Source organism: Pleurodeles waltl, chromosome 1_2 (assembly GCF_031143425.1).
Source record: "Pleurodeles waltl isolate 20211129_DDA chromosome 1_2, aPleWal1.hap1.20221129, whole genome shotgun sequence".
In the NCBI taxonomy this organism is placed as follows: Eukaryota; Metazoa; Chordata; class Amphibia; order Caudata; family Salamandridae; genus Pleurodeles; species Pleurodeles waltl.
The window spans coordinates 1,106,088,195-1,106,110,179 of record NC_090437.1 but is presented as its reverse complement, the minus strand read 5'-3'; the positions used below and the strand labels follow the sequence as shown (position 1 = coordinate 1,106,110,179).

The window sequence follows — 21,985 nt, the reverse complement described above, 5'->3', positions numbered from 1 at the left end:
AGTTTGTCAGCCGGGGTCAGGGGCTTCCTTCTTCTGGAGGTGGCACACCTGAAAGATCAGTTCACAGAAGATCCAGGGTTCCCTCCGGAAGGTGCACGCCTCTACTGGCCCCAAGAGGTTTTCGGGGGCCCTAGTGCCAGTGGAGCTGGATAACCAAACCCTTGTCACTGGGTGTCAACTGAAGATCCAGGAGTCTATCTCTGCAGATGTCAGAGGTCTTTTCATTTCTGGCTGGGCAGTCCTCGAACATTGCTTCCCCCAGGACCAGATTGACGTTGCCTGATCAGAAAATGACACATCAGCTGCAAGTGTGACGCATCCCCTCCTCTGGATCAATGCATCATCACCAGCCATCAATGCAACAAAGGTACTGTCAGCAGGTCTGCATTACTCCTGTTCCCGGCCTGAGCTCCATCGCGATCGGACTGCATTTTGGATTTACACTGGTCCAGCCAAAATTCATAACTTGGCTTGGGTATGTTGGATTTTTGTCGTTTTGGTCTTGTTTGACTCAGATAAATAATGGCTATTTCTCTAAACTGGTGTGGAGTCCTTTTGTGGCATCTTCAATGTGTTACTGTGTGCGCGGACAAAAACTTTACACACTGCCTCTTTAGTTTACCCTTACTGCTCTGTGCCAAGCTACAAGAGGGTGAACGCAGGTCAACTTTTAGTGTGCATATTTCTTGCCCTGACAAGGATTGTGGTCCCTACTTGGACAGAGTCAAACTTTTGCCAACTAGAGACTTGATTTCCAACATATATCCTAACCTGCACCTCTATTTGGGCCCCAAAGACAGTCGCACTGCAGGAGTAAGTGTTCTTGGGTCACCTGGGTCAAAACTCTGAAAATAATTTCATAGATAATAGTGTATTGCTCAGCCTGAGATTAAGTGCCATACATAAAACAAAGACTCAAATGGCTGGTATGTTCCTCCAAAAGACCCAATTCAGGCGATTTCTGAAGCATCAAATGACTTTATTTTAATTGTCTACCGACTTAAATTACCTCCACGTCAAAACAGGTCAATGGAGAAAATGCAATCCCCTCTTTTTTCTAAATCTCTCACTTAATGAAACCCAAAAGGTGTCCTTTCCTGCACTGTACTACGGCGGCGAAACAATCAACCGTTAAAGTTAAAGGTTCTTTCCGACGGCCCAGTGTATACTGATACACTACCCGTGAAGCTTGCAGCACGATCATCACATGCCATTGCCGGTTGTGAGCACGATTACATTACATGCATTGATGCCGACCCTTTGATGGGGAATGGGAGGAGCATTTGGATCGTGGGTCCGGGAAGCTGCACTCTGGACCAAACTCACACTGAGGAATCCAGGGTGTTTACAGGGAGGAATCCGTTGCTTCAATGGCAGAAGAGTTTGTGACTCTCTGACCCCGCCGTACTCTCCATTTTTACCAGACAGACTGGATTTTGACTCGGAGCAGGACAGCAGTCACAGAAGAGCCCATGGTTTCTGCTCCTGTGTCCAGAGTATGGAGGGCTCCAGGCGTTTCACTCTGATTCTTACTTGGCCAATGGCTGCCTGAAAAGGTGAGGGAATCAGAGGACACTGGGGCAGTGTATATGCAAAGGTTGTGCTCACAGGAAGCATCCATGGATTGTTTAAGTAAGCATGGTCATCAGCTAGAAGTATTTAGTGTGAGCATCACGCATATTCATTCCAACTTCACCACCCTCTCCTGCAAAGAGCAACAAAAGAATGAACAGTTAGTTGTAGGAGTACCGAGCTTGGTCGGCAACATCAAAGGGCAGTCCAGCACACACAAGTACCAGGGAGCATCTGAAGCACTCTTTAACTTGCCCAGCAGTCGTTGGCAGGGCTGCTGCGCATGCTTTGCAGCAAGTGGTAAAACTGAACTTCCAGCGAATTCGGGACGCTTGGGCAGCAGGCAGATGTTGACAACGTTGCCTATAGAGGAACAAAGCAGTTTTAAATAGCCCAGCCCGCACTGAGTAAAAGGGAGGGTGTGAGGGGTTGTATACTAAGAAATAAAAAACGGTGCTAGGTGCTCTGAGTAAATGAAAACACTAGTTCTTCTGAGGAGTGCTTCTAAACCGAGAAAAAATAAGTCCCTCAAATGGTAATAAAATGAGGGATAGTGGAGGGATTGTGTACTTAGTCCTGGCTCTCGGGGAGCCATGCCACGCACAAATGGTGAGAAACAATGGGAGAGAGATAATGGATCCAGCCAATGGCAAGCCTTTGGGCAGACTTAAGCCAACGATGTAGATACAGCAGGTCTCGAGCCGAGAAATAAAAACGTACTAGTTATGTCAGTTAAGTTTCTGAATATGTGCTGCCCGTTCGTCACGTTTAATCAACTTCTCTCACTACAATCCCCTGTACGTAAGGTACAAAGATTAAATAGGATCGTAGTTGGGGCACCAGAAAAGAATAATATTGTCAGTTTGCATGGCAAACAACATTCTACTCCATTTATCCTGATATCTTCCATTTCACTTGTGTTCGTTTTAAGTTACAGTTGATATGCACGAGGTTTCACAAACCGAACTCCGGATGGAAAAGTCATCTAAACTATGGAGTGGAGAGCATTCTTCTTTTTTTTAAACAGAAGTGTAAGTACAAGACCAGTTTGTAAAGATTTCAAGTTAGTGTTTTCTTCACTCCTCTAAGAGACAAAGAAAAAATATTTGAAAAAAGCTAACATTTTGAAGAAAACATATGTAGTAAGAGTGCTTTCATGTACAGAACCATTTTCTAAGCATTCACATAGGACTCGACCAGCTTACCATTCCTTTGCATAGTTGAGACAGAAAACTTGGCCAGTGTTTAGCTCAATTAGGAAAGTATTGTGGTTTGGTAGGAGGAAGGGAGAATAGATAAGAGGAAAATTTATGTTACCCCAAAATGTCACTCACAAACATGCAATGGCTTTTCAGCACTTTCCAGCTGCCTACAAGCAGTGCCGAACTTCTGCTCCAACACATATAACCTAGGTCACACAAGCCTCTTTGTCACTAGTGCCATTCTGAGACATCAATGGTAATGGAATTAATCAACACTATATTATGACATGAGCACAGCAATCAATTGCTGAATACACAAAATATTGTCTAAGCTTTTCCTTTCTTCTTAGTACAAAATATCTATATCATCAAGCAATAAAGTGCTGAACAATAAGTGATTAGTGTGCAGATGGTGCAGTGCTCAAATAAGTATATAATTATGTACAGAACTAATTTAAAATAATGTTAACACCCAAGATTGTTGTAAGCATTACAAACAACATGGATCCTGCCAAAGGTCTCTTAGAAATTTTTAATGGTATAAACCAAATTAAAATCAAGGGTGCTCAACTGCAATAATGCCTTCAAACTTTGGACCTGATTCGCAAAGGAAAACGTACACTTTTTGTAAGTGTACAATTTTTTGGGATTCACAAAGGAATTTTACGAGCTGTATCTTTGCAACTGTGGAGTCCCTGCACCCATAGCGAAGACTCCAAATATAACAAGATAAGCAGTCTTAAAGATACTGCTCTTTAGAACAAACCAACCAATAAACTCACTACTAAGGTACAATAGTTACATCCATTGCGCTAAGAGATAACATACCTTATGGAAATTAGGCAATGCTATAGTCAAAAACAGACATGGCCTAGCTACAAAATTGACAGAGAAGGGCTACCCTAGATAACATAGGGTTAGGCACTTGAACAGGCATGGTAGTGTCCAAGCGAAGCAGCTCTGACACCAAAATAAAAAGAAAACCAGAATGATTCCATTGTAATGGTGAGCGCTTTCAACCCTCTGAGTAATGACATTGAAAAAAATCCTAAAAATAATTTGAACTTGTTGACGGATAATAAAATGAGCACACCCTTGCTTGCATTCAAACGCAATACAAATCTGGGGTATTATGTGGTAGAGGCCCATAAAGCATCCAGTCTCCTATGCAGACAAGACAGAACTCATACTCTCCCTCTAAGATGAGTCCCCCAAAACAAGAAACAAAATCATCGCCTGCATGACCGAAGTTGCTAAGTGCATGAAAGCCAACTGTCTCAAGCTGAACACTGACAAGACAGAGGTAATTATATTTCACAAAAATACCTCACCATGGGACTCCAACTGGTGGCCAGTTGAACTCTGACCCACACCAAGAACTCACGCCCAGAACCTCCGAATAATCATCAACAGCAATTTGGACATAACCGCATAAGTCAGCGTCATCACTGCATCCTGCTTCCACACCCTGAAGATGCTAAGGAAGTTCTTCAAATGGCTGCCAACCGGGGTGTGGAATTTCTATAGCCCGACATCCAAGACATATTGTTTGGGGTCAAGGACAACAAGTTTTCATGTTTGTTTTGTCCTTGGGACAAGCAGACTCAACCCCCTGCAGATCAAACCCTTTGGATGCCAGTTTAAAGGGAAGGAAACTGTATGCAGTTGAGGTAATATGTGTGTCCATATGTTAATACCCTTCGAACTTCTATTTATGGTTCATTAATGCAAAGCCTTTATTATTAGGGTGAGCACTCTTAATAAACTTTGTACGGTCAGATTGTACTACTGAAAGTGGTTCCAACAGAAATGTCAGGATGCTCTCTGATTAGATGCAAATGTTTGCAGAAGCTTGTAAACAAGAATGATGATTCTTTGCTTTGAAAATAAAATGTTCAGAAAAAAGGCAAGTAGGAAAAAAAAAACGTGTTTTGCTAAATTACTGTGAAACTTTAGGTACTTTTTTTGAAGCACCATTACTAAAATGGGTTGATGTATGCAACTATTTTCAAAAGATATTCATAGAAGAAAAATCAGTGTAACCATTTACAACAAGATTATGAGAAACATGAAAATAAACAAGCACTAGGCAAAGCCAATTGATCCAACAATGGTGGGCAGTCTGTTGGTTTTTGTCAATGCGTGTATGTTATTACACAACTTTTGTAACACTTTATTGTTGTGGGAGCTGCCAGGCCCTTGCCATTGTACCAGACACTGACAAAAAGCACACACAAAAAAAAAAAAAGAGAAATTGGTCTTAAAAAGCACACATTGCCACAGTGCTTCCTGGTACTGAAAAAAACTACTCTGTGTATCAATATCCTCCTTGTGGAAGAGAAGAATACTATCACTCACAGTAAAGACAGTTGATAGATGGCTAGAGAGAGCAATATCTTGGTTAACGCCAGACCTATTTAGGGGCCCAAATCTTACAAAAGTCACAAATTGCACCTATGGTGTATGCCTTTGCATTAGAGGTGTGCATGAATTCACTATAATTTACAGAAGTAGGCCAGGAACTCATACTCCTAGAAAATATTTGTGGAATGTATTTTAGCACGAGAAAATACACAAGTGTAGATTTGCTCGTGCTAAAATCTGTTGAGCGTTTACAAGTTCTCCAACCTCTTTTTTTCCCCAACCCTGGAAAAACTTCTACTTCCGCCCTTGTCAGGAGTAAACATGCAAGTTAGTAGGTTTGTAAAGACTCAAAGGTACTCCAGCCCTGCAACTATTGCTTACTGCTTCCTCTAGCCCCAGTATGTAGATCTGCAGAAAGGTGGCAAAATAATGAAATTGCTAGTATGGCCTACTATAGTATTAGCCCGGCATAATCAGTGAAGCTATTATCAGAGCTCTTATATAATGGGGTCGCTGACATAATTTGTCGCTGCACAATATGGCACCAAACGGAAAGTAAATGTTTTACAGGACAAGTAGATTTATGAAGCAACCTGTCCCATGGACAATAGACATTTTTTTAAATTCCACCCCTTGCTGCCAAGCAACATTAGGAAATCTCGCACTCACACCACTGTCATCAGCAAGTTGGATTATGAGAACACCCTCTATGAGGGGCTCACTAAGCAACTTGCTAGAAGACTACAAACCATTCAGAACTCGGGAGCCAGATTCACCCTCAACTTCCCATAAGAGAAGTCACATCACACCACACCACACCTCAGGGAACTACAATGGCTCCCGATACACAAACGCACTCAATTCAAACTCTTCACACACACTGTAAAGAAATGGCTCCCTGTTGCAGTTACCCCCCACTTTTTGCCTGATACTGATGCTGACTTGACTGAGAAGAGTGCTGGGACCCTGCTAACCAGGCCCCAGCACCAGTGTTCCTTCACCTAAAATGTACCATTGTATCCACAATTGGCACACCCTGGCATTCAGATAAGTCCCTTGTAACTGGTACTTCTAGTACCAAGGGCCCTGATGCCAAGGAAGGTCTCTAAGGGCTGCAGCATGTCTTATGCCACCCTAGAGACCCCTCACTCAGCACTGCTTACAAGCCTGTGTGTGCTAGTGAGAACAAAATGAGTAAGTCGACATGGCACTCCCCTCAGGGTGCCATGCCAGCCTCTCACTGCCTATACAGTATAGGTAAGACACCCCTCTAGCAGGCCTTACAGCCCTAAGGCAGGGTGCACTATACCATAGGTGAGGCTACCAGTGCATGAGCATGGTACCCCTACAGTGTCTAAACAAAACCTTAGACATTGTAAGTGCAGGGTAGCCATAAGAGTATATGGTCTGGGAGTCTGTCAAACACGAACTCCACAGCACCATAATGGCTACACTGAAAACTGGGAAGTTTGGTATCAAACTTCTCAGCACAATAAATGCACACTGATGCCAGTGTACATTTTATTGTAAAATACACCACAGAGGGCACCTTAGAGGTGCCCCCTGAAGCTTAACCAACTATCTGTGTAGGCTGACTGGTTCCAGCAGCCTGCCACACTAGAGACATGTTGCTGGCCCCATGGGGAGAGTGCCTTTGTCACTCTGAGGCCAGTAACAAAGCCTGCACTGGGTGGAGATGCTAACACCTCCCCCAGGCAGGAGCTGTGACACCTGGCGGTGAGCCTCAAAGGCTCACCCCTTTGTCACAGCCCAGCAGGGCACTCCAGCTTAGTGGAGTTGCCCGCCCCCTCCGGCCACGGCCCCCACTTTTGGCGGCAAGGCTGGAGGGAACAAAGAAAGCAACAAGGAGGAGTCACTGGCCAGTCAGGACAGCCCCTAAGGTGTCCTGAGCTGAAGTGACTCTAACTTTTAGAAATCCTCCATCTTGCAGATGGAGGATTCCCCCAATAGGGTTAGGATTGTGACCCCCTCCCCTTGGGAGGAGGCACAAAGAGGGTGTACCCACCCTCAGGGCTAGTAGCCATTGGCTACTAACCCCCCAGACCTAAACACGCCCTTAAATTTAGTATTTAAGGGCTACCCTGAACCCTAGAAAATTAGATTCCTGCAACTACAAGAAGAAGGACTGCCCAGCTGAAAACCCCTGCAGCGGAAGACCAGAAGACGACAACTGCCTTGGCTCCAGAAACTCACCGGCCTGTCTCCTGCCTTCCAAAGATCCTGCTCCAGCGACGCCTTCCGAAGGGACCAGCGACCTCGACATCCTCTGAGGACTGCCCCTGCTTCGAAAAGACAAGAAACTCCAGAGGACAGCGGACCTGCTCCAAGAAAGGCTGCAACTTTGTTTCCAGCAGCTTTAAAGAACCCTGCAAGCTCCCCGCAAGAAGCGTGAGACTTGCAACACTGCACCCGGCGACCCCGACTCGGCTGGTGGAGACCCGACACCTCAGGAGGGACCCCAGGACTACTCTGATACTGTGAGTACCAAAACCTGTCCCCCCTGAGCCCCCACAGCGCCGCCTGCAGAGGGAATCCCGAGGCTTCCCCTGACCGCGACTCTTTGAATCCAAAGTCCCGACGCCTGGGAGAGACCCTGCACCCGCAGCCCCCAGGACCTGAAGGACCGGACTATCACTGGAGAAGTGACCCCCAGGAGTCCCTCTCCCTTGCCCAAGTGGAGGTTTCCCCGAGGAATCCCCCCCTTGCCTGCCTGCAGCGCTGAAGAGATCCCGAGATCTCTCATAGACTAACATTGAAAACCCGACGCTTGTTTCTACACTGCACCCGGCCGCCCCCGCGCTGCTGAGGGTGAAATTTCTGTGTGGACTTGTGTCCCCCCCGGTGCCCTACAAAACCCCCCTGGTCTGCCCTCCGAAGACGCGGGTACTTACCTGCAAGCAGACCGGAACCGGGGCACCCCCTTCTCTCCATTCTAGCCTATGTGTTTTGGGCACCACTTTGAACTCTGCACCTGACCGGCCCTGAGCTGCTGGTGTGGTGACTTTGGGGTTGCTCTGAACCCCCAACGGTGGGCTACCTTGGACCAAGAACTAAGCCCTGTAAGTGTCTTACTTACCTGGTTAACCTAACAAATACTTACCTCCCCTAGGAACTGTGAAAATTGCACTAAGTGTCTACTTTTAAAACAGCTATTTGTGAATAACTTGAAAAGTATACATGCAATTTTGATGATTTGAAGTTCCTAAAGTACTTACCTGCAATACCTTTCGAATGAGATATTACATGTAGAATTTGAACCTGTGGTTCTTAAAATAAACTAAGAAAAGATATTTTTCTATATAAAAACCTATTGGCTGGATTTGTCTCTGAGTGTGTGTACCTCATTTATTGTCTATGTGTATGTACAACAAATGCTTAACACTACTCCTTGGGTAAGCCTACTGCTCGACCACACTACCGCAAAATAGAGCATTAGTATTATCTATTTTTACCACTATTTTACCTCTAAGGGGAACCCTTGGACTCTGTGCATGCTATTCCTTACTTTGAAATAGCACATACAGAGCCAACTTCCTACACACACATACACACTCAAGACACTACACAACTTAGGCCCCATCTACATGAAGAGTTTCATTTCCTTCCACCAGCCAATCAGACACCGTCGCCCACCTCCTACTTTGCTACTTGCACACATCCCACGCATACACAGAACCAGAACAGGAGGTTGTGCATTTTCTTACATCTCTCCCAAAGCGTGGAATGATCTCCCACTCAATCTCCCCTTCTCCAGTTCTGCATGAAGCTGAAGAACTGGCTTTTCTAGTAACCAACCTACCATCTGCACCTAAATAGCCTATTGGGTACTGGCGCGCTTTACAAATACAGCAAACAATCATAGCATTTTGGGGATTTCCAGATAGAACAGGACCACAATAAATGTGTAAACTGCCAAATGTGTAAATTCACCATGAACACCAAAATGTTGGAAGCTTCTGGGGAAAAATATTGACTGAGGCCATACTTAAACTGTAACACAAATGATATGTATTATTGTGTGTCCATGTGACTTGATGTATGTGGGACAACCACTCAAAAGGTTCAACAATGGATTTTTCAGCACCAAGAAGGATAAGGTGCAAGGCGGATGGCACTCCACTGGTCTAACACTTTGAAGATGGCATCAAATGGCTTGTTGGTGATGTGATAAAACTGGACACCACAGGGGTACCCTCACCCCTCTACTAAATATTGGAAAAAGTAAATAGACAGACTGGCTTCAGGCCACAACTAAGGGACTAAACTATGGGCCCGATTACGACCTTAGCAGTTGGGATACTATGTCACAAACTTGGCAGATATCCCACCAGCCGTTTTACAAGTTCCATATGATATAATGGAACTCGTAATACGCTGGGCTGGATATCCATCACATTTGTGGCGAAGTATGCCAACCGCCAAGGTTGTAATCAGGCCCCATGTCTTGAATTACAAAGCAGTCATCATTAAACATCTAATGCAATGACTTCAAGAAGGTATAACAGATATAAAAGATTAGCAAGCACATTTGGCATTTTTGCTTAATTGTTGTATGATGGTGATGTGTCTGATCTATGGGCAATTACCCATATGCATGCGATCAAAATTTAATTAGTGTTGACCATCCTTTATCACACCCCTGTGCGTGCCCTTACATATGTTTCAGGGGTGTGGAATTTATTAAAATATCTACTTGTCCAGGGGACAGGTTGCTTCTCAAATCTACTTGTCCTGTAAAAAGATCTACTTGTCCCTTTGGTGCCATGTAGTGTGGCGACAAATTATGGCAGCAAGCTCATTATGTAAGTGCTCTGATAATAGCCTCTCTGATTATGCCAGGGCTACTACCATAGTATGGCTTGAATACTTGCAGTTTCAATCCCTACTGTAGCAATTTCCTTATTTTGCCACCTTTCTGCAGATCTGCATACTGGGGCTGGAGGAAGCAGTAAGCAATAGTTCCAGGGCTGGAATGCCTTTGAGTCTGCAAACCTACTAACCTGCATGTTTTAAAGATTTTTACCAGCTTCTCTCTAATATTTTCCCATAATAAGAAAGGTTGGACATTTACTCCTGACAATGGCAGAATTAGAACTTCTTCCAGGGTTGGGAAGAAAGTGGCTGGAGGGAAAATGAACTTGCAAATGCTCAATAGATTTTTACATGAGCAAATCTACACATCGTATTTACCCATGCTAAAATACAGTTCACAAATATTTTATAGGGGTACGACATACCATGGGTGCACTTTTGTGACTTTCTTTAAGAATTTGGGGCCACATGTAGGTAGGTTCAGATTTGCGACCTGCAAATTGCGAGTCGCAAATCCGAATGTAGGATGGTGTCCCTGACACCATCTGTGATTCGCAAGGGATTCGCAAATGCCCACCTCATGAATAATCATGAGGTGGGTCGCAATTTGCGACCCCCTCGCGAATGGCGGCCCTCACAGGGATGGTGGCCTGCTGGAGACAGCAGACCACCATGTCTGTGACTGCTTTTCAATAAAGCAGGTTTTTTTGGGGTTTTTTTTTTTTTTTTTTTTTTTTTTTTTTAAAATGCAGCACGTTTTCCTTAAAGGAAAACGAGATGCATAACAAAAACGAAAAATGAAACGTTTTCGTTTCTATTTTTCAGAGCAGGCAGTGGTCCGCAGGACCACTGCCTGCTCTGAAATTTTTTTTGCAGTGACATTCACAATGGGGAATGGGTCCCATGGGGATCCCTTCCCTTTTGCAAAAGTGTTAGCACCCATTTGAAATGGGTGCAAACTGCGATTGGTTTGCGCCCGCGTTCGCAAAACAATCCTACATTGCAATGCGAGTCGCAATTAGGAAGGGAACACCCCTTACTAATTGCGAGTCGCAAACCCGTTTTGTGATTCGGTAACCAGGTTACCGAATCGCAAAACTGGGTTTGTGCATCGCAATGTGCTTTTTGCACGTCGCAAACAGCGAAAGTCGCTGTTTGCGAAATGCAAAAAGCTACCTACATGTGGGTCCTGGTCCCTAATTAGGTCTGGTGTTAACAAAGACATTTTGTTTTTATTAAACTTCTATTTCTCTCTCTTTCGGCTGGCTTTACTGTGAGTGATCGCATTCTGCTCTTCCACAAGGAGCATATTGCCACACAAAGTAGTTTTGTTCAGGGTCAGGAATTACAGTGGCAATCAGTGACGTAACGAAACTGGAGGGTGCCCCTTTGCAAAGAACATGGAGGAGCCCCCTCTCCAGACTCACTCAGGGCAGGTGCTGTGCTGAAGGGGCCCCCTTGGAGGGCGGCTGCAGGGCCTTTGTTATGCCGCTGGTGGCAACGTGTGCTTTTAGAGTTCAAAAACTTTTTGGGGGTGTTTTGCCAGTGTTTGTTACAATGTTGAGGGCCTGGTAGCTCCCACAGCAATAAAGTGTTACAAAAGCCATGTCAAAACAAGACACGCATTGATGAAACTAAAAGACTTATAAAAATATGTCAGATTAGTTGGCTTTGTCAGTGTTTGTTTATTTTCATGCTTCCCATAATCGTGTTGAAAATGGTTACACTGATTTTCCATTAGAAATATTTTTGGGAAATACTAGCATGCATCAACACATTTTACTAAATGACACTTCATTTGCATCTAATCAGAGAGCATTCTGGGAGCATTATATTTAGCCTCATAGCCTAAACTTTTCAAACATGTGTATACAGTTATTTTTTTTTTGTACTGGAACCAACTTCAGTAGTGAAGTGTGACCTTAAAACATTTATTTACAGCACTCACCCTAATAATGAAGGCTTTCAAATGATGAACCATAAATACAAGTTCGAACAGCATTATCTTTTGGAAACACATTACCTCAACTGCAGAGAGTTCCACTCTCTGTAAACAGGCAGCCAAAGGGGTTGGGCCTACTTGTCCCAAGGACAAAGTAAACATAAAAACTTGTTGCCCTTGACCCCAAACAAGATGTCCTGGGCGTCGGGCGATAGGAATTCCACATCCCTGTGTTTGCAATTATTTTGCCCTACAAGAAGTACATATCATGAAAAATGGTCCGAAATATTACCTCATAGCAGGCTCACATTCCCGTATAGCACTGCGACACTATTTATATATTCAACATATTTTACATCATCAGTTTTTGCAGTTTGGTGGTGAAAATCAGAGAAGCCCTTTCCCTTTTTTCTACAATATGCTTTTGGTTTCCTATCTTGATCTTAGCCTGCAGTTCATTCTTACTGCTATAAAGCTTAGACACCTCTACCGAACATTCACAGCAATGTAAAATTGACAACTGCAACACCAATGAAGTTAAAAAAATGGAGCAGACGGGGGAGAAGTAGGCAAGTAGGGTGTGGGGTGGGGAGGAGAAGCAACAGACAAAAGGATAGCACCTGGTGTGAGGAAACACTACAGAGAGAGGGCATGGGTAGGAGAAACAATGTGACCGGTAGCAAACATGGAGTGCGTGAGGGAGAAGGGAGAAGGACGCGGGTGAGAAAGCAGCGGTAGAAGAGGTGAGTACATGAGGGTGTGCGCAACATGGAGTGTGCTGGGGAGAAGCACATGGACAACAGAAAGCAACAGGGAGTGTAGAAGGAGAAACGTACACAAGCAGGACAACTAGAAAAAGCATGCATGCTCATGGAGCACTAAACCCCCAAAAAAAATAAAAAACATTCGTGCTTGAAAAGCAACAAGTGGAAGCATAGAAGCTAGCTAATCAACAATGATGGTAAAGAGGCTATGCTACACAGGAGGGACAAACACAAGACTGTCAACCCTAGACACAAACAAGAAGCAGGGAAATGACCAACGCTAAGCAATGGCCAGGCTCCAATCCTTTGTATATTCTTGATAACCTCACAACATGTCTTTCAACATACAACACATGTTGTGCCTAGTAGACGAGGTCTAAAAAGCATGTTTCGAAAATCATGTTTAACTATATAAAGGTATTCTACCTCCACGATTGTGCCAAATGAATTCTGTGTGAATTCAAGAAGAATATTTAACGGAAAGAAAATGTCAATATATCTGGATCTATCTGATATATGGATTTATCTGAAATTTAAATTTTTCAAACACCACAAATTTCATGAAATATGCAACTTTGTAAAAAACAAACAGGTGAAGGTAAAACCCATGGAAAAACAATGCACGTGGAGGAAGAAAGCAGTAAATTTACTGTTACACTTTTGTGTTTACAGCACTTGGGAGATTTTACATTTATTTGGCAGACAGCAATCACACCAATGGGCTTTATGCAGAAGATTTTTATAGAAAATGGAAAAAGGCAACAGAGGCTTGACTGACCAAAACAATTTCACCCAATTCCCCCAAGCAAGGTATGATTTTGCACACATGCTAGCTAACGGCACACACCTTGTGAGGCACTTTCTTTGCTGGCGATTTTAAAAATAAGGTTTCTGTGCAGGTCTGGGCAAGTAATATTTAGTTACATTGCTAGCTACTGCCAAGTATGTGACAGTATTCCACTACAGAAACAGCCAGCTATGCCATCCTGCCCCATACAGATACAACGTATAATTCTGCATAAAGTTAGTAGAGCAGTGAAAGGTATAAAAATATCAAATGCTGGTAATATTGATAATATACAAGTGTGTCAGTCGAAGTATTCATTCCAGCATGCACACTTTACCCGAGTTCCATATATTCCTAAATTCAGCAGGCTGTATTTCAAAGGGGTTGTGGTCTTCGTTGATTACCAGATGAATGACAAAGAAGGGGGAAGTACTAGATAAGGACAATATGTTATTACTATTTTCTCCAACCTATTTAATTCCAACAAGGTGGAATGATGATAAAGTCAAGAACGACTACAATAACGACTGCAACTAACATTACGGAAATACTTTTTAACCTAGAATATCTCAATTCATTAAGAACACGTTGAGAACGTGCAAGGTCGAGTGCTAAAGAACCTATGGTTCTCGCTGTGTCCAAGGGTGAAGTTTTTACCGAATCTTTATTGTGGCATTCAATTATGTTTCAGACCCAGTCCAAATATTGTGCTGGAAAAAAATAGGTCAAAACTGGAGTAATCTCAGAGTGAAATTATAGTTAACAGACGTTTGTTTAGTTGCTATTTTAATACAAGATTTCTCTGCCCAAAACAATAAAGGCATGTAGTTCTTAACTAGTATGCAAGTCCGCGGAGTTCAAAGAGCCTTAGAAGTCACAACAAGATGTTGTCAGATGAGTTAGACAATTAAAACCATGTCTCCACCTTATAATTTCTACTAGCACTCAATTTCATATTTACCCAACTTGAAGCTAAAAAGGTTATCAATCGAGGTTATGGGCCCCAAGATATAGATGTTGCGATACGGTGTTTTGTTGAGGACTAAAGTCAGATCTTCCAGTGAAACCAGCAACAGATTATCATCCAGATACACTTGGCAAGAGACAAGGGGCTCTCGGATTCATGTTTGACGTTGATACAGGGTTAAACAATTCTGAACTGATTTCTTACAATGAATTACTAATCTTGGATTTGTTAACTACGGAGTGCACTTTCCTACTGCTTTGGATTACTTAAAAAAGCACTGCTTCAGCACAAAAACTGCGAACAATATCCACAGTTAAAAAGCATGTGTGTCAATCAGAAATCTGCATACCTGGCTGCAAAATATCTCACGCTTGTATTTTGAGAGATACTTTTTTTAACCTCCTATTGTCTTTGTTCAACCTAGGTTAAGTTTCAGAGCTTTTCCCACGTCCCAGTTTTGCAGATTATAATATGCATGGTATAAAAGAACCTCTCCCCAAGAAAGGAAAAAGTGCAGCTCGTTTATTCTTCAGACTGAGGCAAAGCAACCAATAAAAAGGTCTTATTTAGGTCAACAGTACCACTTTATTGGAAGCCGTGAATTCAACATGGGTGTAACCATTAAATCTCAAATAACATGTACAATAAGCTACCTTTTGAAGGTTTCTACCACAAACTCAAGAGGTCTGCAGGCCAATAGCAGACTTTGTATGATGAACAACAATCATTTTGCCGCCTCTCTGTCATCTACAACAATAGGGACCATTCATGCATCAGTAGCACATAGAAGGAACAATTTTAAAGCTGTTAAAAGTGCCAACGAGGGTTATCTAGCCATACCTATAATCAACGAGTCAAAGGAAAACTTTAATATATGACTGAAGCTGGCCAACCCTGACATCCTAGGAAACACATTATAGCAGACATGTCATTATCTTAACCTTTCACCCTCACAGTCCAATCTCCTATGTAAGCTTCTTTCATAGTCTTTCAACTTCTACCCATGGAATCAAACACTGCCTTAAAGTGACAAAATCATTAAGGGAAACTAGAAACCTTAAAGAACTCAACAACATCTTACATAATTAAAACAAACCTGACCAATCTTCAATACCAACTCGATTGCCCTTCTATGAAAACAAGAAATTGACCTCAGCAGTCTTCAGAGTGCATCACAACATATGTCTGACAATACCTGAAGAGTGGACTGTTATCTTTGAATCCAACCTGGAATGAATCAGATCATTCCTCGCCACCAGGTCTGTATGGTACATTAGAAACGTCAAACAAGCTGTCTTGTGCAGTGCCAACAGGGTCATCCCCATCTTATTTGCCCAGCTCTTAGACCATTATCACATGAATCTCTCCATGCTTGCTAAATATATCCGAATGCACTTATACCTGGAAAGTTTTCTATTGGACAAAGACAACATCACCACTCACTAAAACCATGTCGCATAGGATAAAGGAAACCTTCCTTTATCTGAATGGGATTATGATGCTGGGTGGAACAGAAACCACTACTTTGCCCCCCCCCCCCCAACCCCCCCCCCGCCCTCAAACACTGCTAACTACATCACTGAAAGCAAGAAACTTGGATGTTTTAAGAGGGAGCTTTCTTTTGTAGCTCAAGTTAATGCAGTGATTAAGATCATCAACCTACAACTCTCTCTACTACAGATTATCAATTTCCTCCGAACTGGCCACTAAGTGGAGCTGATGACGGCCTTGGTAGTGCCGAGACTGGAGTACAGTAACATCAAGTAGAGCGGGATCTAGAAAGGCTTTTTAGGATGACAGAAAGTGCCTCAATTAGAGAAGGTTTGAGTGACTACATAAAGCCAGTCTTGAAATTGCACTGGCACCCTGCTGGGAAGTATAAAAACTAACAGTCTTCTATACATCTAAAATGATCGTTTGTTAATGCCACATTTAACCACCCGGCTTTCAACTTTTTAAGTCTACAAGGACAAAACCATGTAGAATCATGGGGATCTAGATTCCCAGGCTGCATAATGATCCCAAACCAAGCCTAAGAGCAGAGAACAATGACTTGTGCTTTAGAAAAGTCTTAAAACGCAGTTCTTGCCCACAATTGAACATTTAAACACCTAGTCTATTTCCTATGCATACCTTCTAAAATGTTTTTCCAGAACAACTTTTGACCTTATGGACTGTTCTCTGACAAATCTTTAACCATTTAGTTCTTTGTTCAAGCATTTGCCAAATGTTGGTGCTAATTTACAGTACAGTGTATTAGGGAGACAAAGGCTTCTCTTGTGAAACCATCCGGAATCAGGGGCAGTAAACACATCTAAAACAGAGATTTCATTTGGTAAAATGACAGAAATAAGTCTTGTAAATTAGTAACACTTTATGGATAAATGGAAAGGAAATATACCTTGCAGCTGCGTGATATTTTTACTGCTTAAAAGTAAAGTGCTCTGTACTAATATGTGCTCACACAGTGATGAATATAGAAGATGTTACAATGTATATAAAAGAAATATGGTAAGGGAACGATACAGTTTTTTAAATAACTCTATACTTTGAACCTTTGTAGGTCACCGTGATGATGGATTTCAAAAACAGATTCCACTGGCCATATGCCTCTACTGTTGGCTGCACGGAGAACAGCGACAAGAAAGTGCTTCCTGTGCGAAGAGTACAAATTACAAAACAACAGTGTAACGTGCTTTGTTTTGTGACAGAATCACAGCGACAGGTGGGGAGATTAACAAACCAGGTGTCCTGGGAAGGATATGCTACAAGAAAATTAATTAAATTAAAACAGAGCCTGGTGAGATAAAATCTGTGCCTCTCTCTATGAACTAGTATGAGACAAAACTCCAAGCCTAGTGAAGGTTTAATAGACACATAGTTTATTACAGCGGTCGGGGCCTGATAAAAATCCCTCAGGTGACCTTCTTCTCTCTACTTATGGAACAGCTTTTTAACCAAAGATTTGGTATCCCTCGTAATAGTTTATGGGTTTATAAAATAACCTTCAAATCCCAAATTCATAAAAACAGCCAGGGGATGGAGCCGATGTTATCCAAACGGAGGCAGCCTTGTCTAATCTCCCTCCTAAGAATTGCTTCCGGGGTCGACCAAATTCTCACCCAAAGTAGTAACGTGCTAATTTTAATACTGTCCTCTATATAGTTTGCTCCAAGTTCCAAATGGCAAGTAATAGAAGAGAGGTACAGTGGTACTGCCAACAAATTACGCAGTAACTTGTTTTCTAGTATATGAAGGGAATCTTCTTTTTGTATAACCCAACACGTCTGCTCCTTTGGGCCAAGGAACCAAGAGGGGTGGCCCAGCCCAGCCCATTCCTGGCTATGACAGGACCGTCTTCGCCCACGCACATCCCACGACTGTGGGAGGTGAGCGTGCGAATAAGCGCTGGCGGAAACAGCTGAAAGCACTGCATGGCTCAAGTACTGCTGGTCCATGCACTCAAAGCCCATACTGGTAACACAGCTCCTGTAAACTGTGTTCCGTGCTGCGGGAGGTGAATGCGCTAATAAGTGCGGGATGGGCAGAGAGAAACAGCTGAAAGCGCCTCATGGTGCAAGGACTGCTGGTACATGCAGTCAAAGCACCACCAGTCCTGCTGGTCCTGCAAACTGTCAGCACAATCATAATTAACTTAGTGATGAGGTGAAACAGGCGAGTCCATCACCAGTCTCTGAGTGGGTACTTACTTGTATAGGGCTAAGTCTGATGGTCATGCGAGAATCTTAGAAGGGATGCTGAGTTAAACCAATTATTTGGATCATGAAAAGGGCACTTCTGAATACTTTACAATTAGCAACCAGACCCGCAAATATCTCAATAGATACAGAAATAGATAATACGGGGGGGTCAAAAGAGAGTCCTCCCAACAAAAACCAGCATTGTACCATCTGCTGAAAGGGTAATGGTCAAGCCTCTGCTTAGTATACGTAAAAGTATAGTCGTCTTCCTTTTCATTTAGTCATTGAATGTTACAAATGTACCACATTTATTTGTCAGTCATTTTACCACATGGAATCTCCTTTCTATGTGGATTCACAGTGCAGGTCGAAAGTTATTAATGAAAACAAAAATATATATTCCCATGTAAAGCCTGGCTCATCCATAACCAAAAATGCTGGTATGCCTCAACAGTCTCCACATGGACCGCACTGCCAAGATCCCACCTAGCCTTCTCGGTGTCAATGTCACAGCATACCCCACCTACTTAATCTTGCTTCCTTCTCTAGCAACTCCACCATAGTCCCACTATGGACCACTTTTTCATACAGTCCCACCTGTGACTCCTTCTGCCAGGGTGGCACAAATGTGCCCTGCACTGTGCCACCACAGTTCGCTATGAGGGTCCTCGTGAACTCTAATTTGGCAACAGCCTGTACAGAAGAACGAACAATAGTAAGTCCAGGCTGTGGCAGGACAGGGCCGTCCAACTGTTCTGGCGCCCACCTAACCAGAATTTTACAGACAGTACATTATATGAGACCTGAGTTCACACCAACATCTTATCCAATATCTATAAAACGCAAAATGAGCTTTTTTTTTTTAACCTACATCCAAAATGAGACACCCTGAATAAGTGATCTTTGACCACTATCCCAGAACGTCCCTCTCTACCAACGTACCACTAAGCTCTGTCTCAGTGCCACATGTTCCTCTACTACCAGCAGCATATATTTTAAATCCCATCAAACAGCAATCCATATGACAATCTTACATGCAAGCCTTCTCACCTGAACAATCAAGCCCCTCTTTTACCAACATCCCAAAAAAAGGACAACTTTACCATTCTCCTACCTAATCTCTCTTTCTCCAGCTTTACACAAAAGCTCCCCCACAGGCTGTCAACCCACAAGAATTTGGCCTGAACGGTCCTTCTACCAGATAAGCTCTACTACCAGTCTGCCACCCAAGCACTCCTTCCACCAGCATCCTACCTATACTTTATTTCCACCAGCTTGCCACCTAAACTCCACTTCTCCCAGTGTGCCATCTATGCTCTCCTTCCCGCAGCATGCCACCTAAGCTTTCCTTTCATCAGCATGTCACCTACACTTTCCTTCCACCGGTGTCCTACCAATGCTCTCCTTCCTGTAGCATCCTACCTAACCATTCTTTCCGCTAACATACCACCTAAGCTGATTCCACCAGCATGCCACCTAAGCAGTCCCTCCACCAGCATGCCTAGCCTTTCCTTTCCCCAGCGTGCCAACTAGCATCTCCTTCTACCAGCGTGGCACTTAAGCTCTACTAAGGTACCACCAAAGGTCTCCTGTCAGCGTACCGCCAAGGCCCTCATTTTTACCAGTGTGCCACGCAAGATTATTTTTTTTCACCAGCAGGTCACCTAAGCTCTCCTTTCACCTAACATCTCCTTCTACCAGCATGCCATCAGCGTGCTACCCAAACTTTAGTTCTACGAACGTGCTACATAAACTCTCCTATCAGTTTGCCACGTAAAGACTCCAACCAGCTTGCGATCTAGCATCTCCTTCTACCGTCATACCATAGAGATGCCACCTAAATGCACCTTCTACCAGTGTGCCACCTTAGCTCTACTTCTACCTATGTTCCACCTAACCTTTAGGACGCCGCCTAATCACAATTTAGCCACTGTTCCACCTTTGCCCACTTGATAACAATATTTCACGTTAGCTTGCTTGCCTCAATGTCGCATCTGACGTTAGTGGTGACATCACTCCAAATCACAAGGACACATCTTTTCCAGTCGCGGGTTGCATCTCCGATGGGCCCAACTGAACTTAACTAAAAGTACAAGTTCAAAAATCCGAATGCAAGACAAGGACTTGCAACAAAGGGGACAGAGGAATAAAGAAGTTGACGTTGTCCCCTTTAAAAGAAGTTGCATGGAAACTTTATCTATCCGAGACCTCGTCCACCAAGATCCTCCGCAGACTTTCATCGGCAATCCCAAACATCCACACTTTCTTTCACTCGCATCCCTCACGCTCTTCATTCTCCTTGTTTATTTTAAACCCTCTACTTTTCTCTGTAACTGGAGAGCCCCTCTCCCTTGGCCCAAAATCCTACTCGAGTCTAGAGCAGCACAGGAGGACGCTACTCACAGGGTGACGGTCCTGTTGGGCAGCGACTCCGGGACGAGGCTGAGTTCCAAACTGCTGCAGGTCACCTTTCCTCCGGCAACATCGGGACCTCCGGGGGTCTTGCCAGTGCCTTTGCCGCGATCCTGTTTGCAGCCCGGGGGTAGGAGGGAGCCCGCCCCGTGCAGGAGAAAGAACAACAGACAGCCCAGGCTGCGGGGGGACAGGGGCCGTCCCATGGCACCCTGGACAGTTCGAACGCCCACCTATCCAGAATTTCACTGGACGGTCCGTTATGTGAGACTGCAATCTTTTGGCACTCCTCTGCCGACGACCATTCTCCCGTAATTACAGCGAATAAAACCAAAGCTGCGGCATCAAAACCTTTCCTTCCAAGCCAGTAAGGAGCAACACATTCTATAAGTGGTGAGAAGCGTGTCGGGGGGGCGTGGATTGGTTGGGGAACCTTTTGCAATACTATTTGCTAGGAAAGTTCTTGTCTGTAGTTGATTGGCTGCCTAATACTACAAATATATATTGAAGGTTTCTATTGGCTAGTGGGACTTTCCTCAGTTTTTTATTGGCTGCAGACTGAGGGGCCTGCATGGAACCCTAGGATTGGACAGAGGAACTCTTACAAGCTGTTTATTGTTACGGGGGAGTCCCTAGGACTGGAATGCCCTTGGCAGTGAGCGACTATACCGAGCCTGTCTAGAGGTGCTGTTGAGCTGTGAGGAAGAACGAGGAGCCCCAGCAGCCGGAAGAAACCACCAATGACTAGTCATTAGGATTAGTGCGCGCATATGGGCCTTGTGCACACCACGGCAGACTTACTGTGACTCATCTACACAACAAACTGTATTCAGCGATCTGTCGCCACTTAGTCAGCCCCCCTGCATCCCGGTCACGCCACGAGCTCGTTGTCTCTCTTTTCACAGGAAGCTGCGAACTGTAACCGTGGAAAAGCGGCGCGCTTTCATGTGTCAAATGCGAATGCAAACTGTACGGTTTTTATTCACACAAAGCAGTCTACGGTAGGTCTTTTTAGCAGACAGAGTTTTCAGTGAGGAATGAAAAGCAAGTTGACCGTATTATTTACTGTCGAACTATTTATCTATTAATGCGTTTTTATATAGCGTGGCTATTACCCAGAGGTGTCAAAGCGCTTTTCAGTGGAGCGAAAGAGCGTTATTTTGAAAAGCAGGATCTTACACACGATATGGTTGTTGACAAGTTTATTTCATCTTGAATCTTACATTCGGAGCGGTCCCAGCACAAGACAAACAACGATTTCCATCAACTCTGCTGATCTCCCAAACTTCACCCTAGAATCTTAAAGACAAGATTCCACCGTCTATGTTCCACTCATCAATATATTCTATGTAATCTTACTTATCTCTGTCCCTCACATCTTCTCCCCAAAAAACAAAACAACACGATTCTAAACCAAAATAACTACTAACACGTTATACCA

General features: G+C 43.7%; 1 protein-coding gene across 1 annotated transcript in view; it reads right to left on the bottom strand.

Moving 5' to 3' along the window:
- Positions 1–20,939, bottom strand: part of ADGRA3 (adhesion G protein-coupled receptor A3) — a 208,588-nt gene extending 187,649 nt beyond the window's left edge. Inside the window, exon 1 of the mRNA XM_069202173.1 lies at positions 20,536–20,939. Coding sequence (XP_069058274.1) covers positions 20,536–20,750 — 215 coding nt within the window. The 5' untranslated portion in view covers positions 20,751–20,939. The remainder of the gene's footprint in view (positions 1–20,535) is intronic.
- Between the last annotated feature and the right edge of the window lie 1,046 nt (positions 20,940–21,985).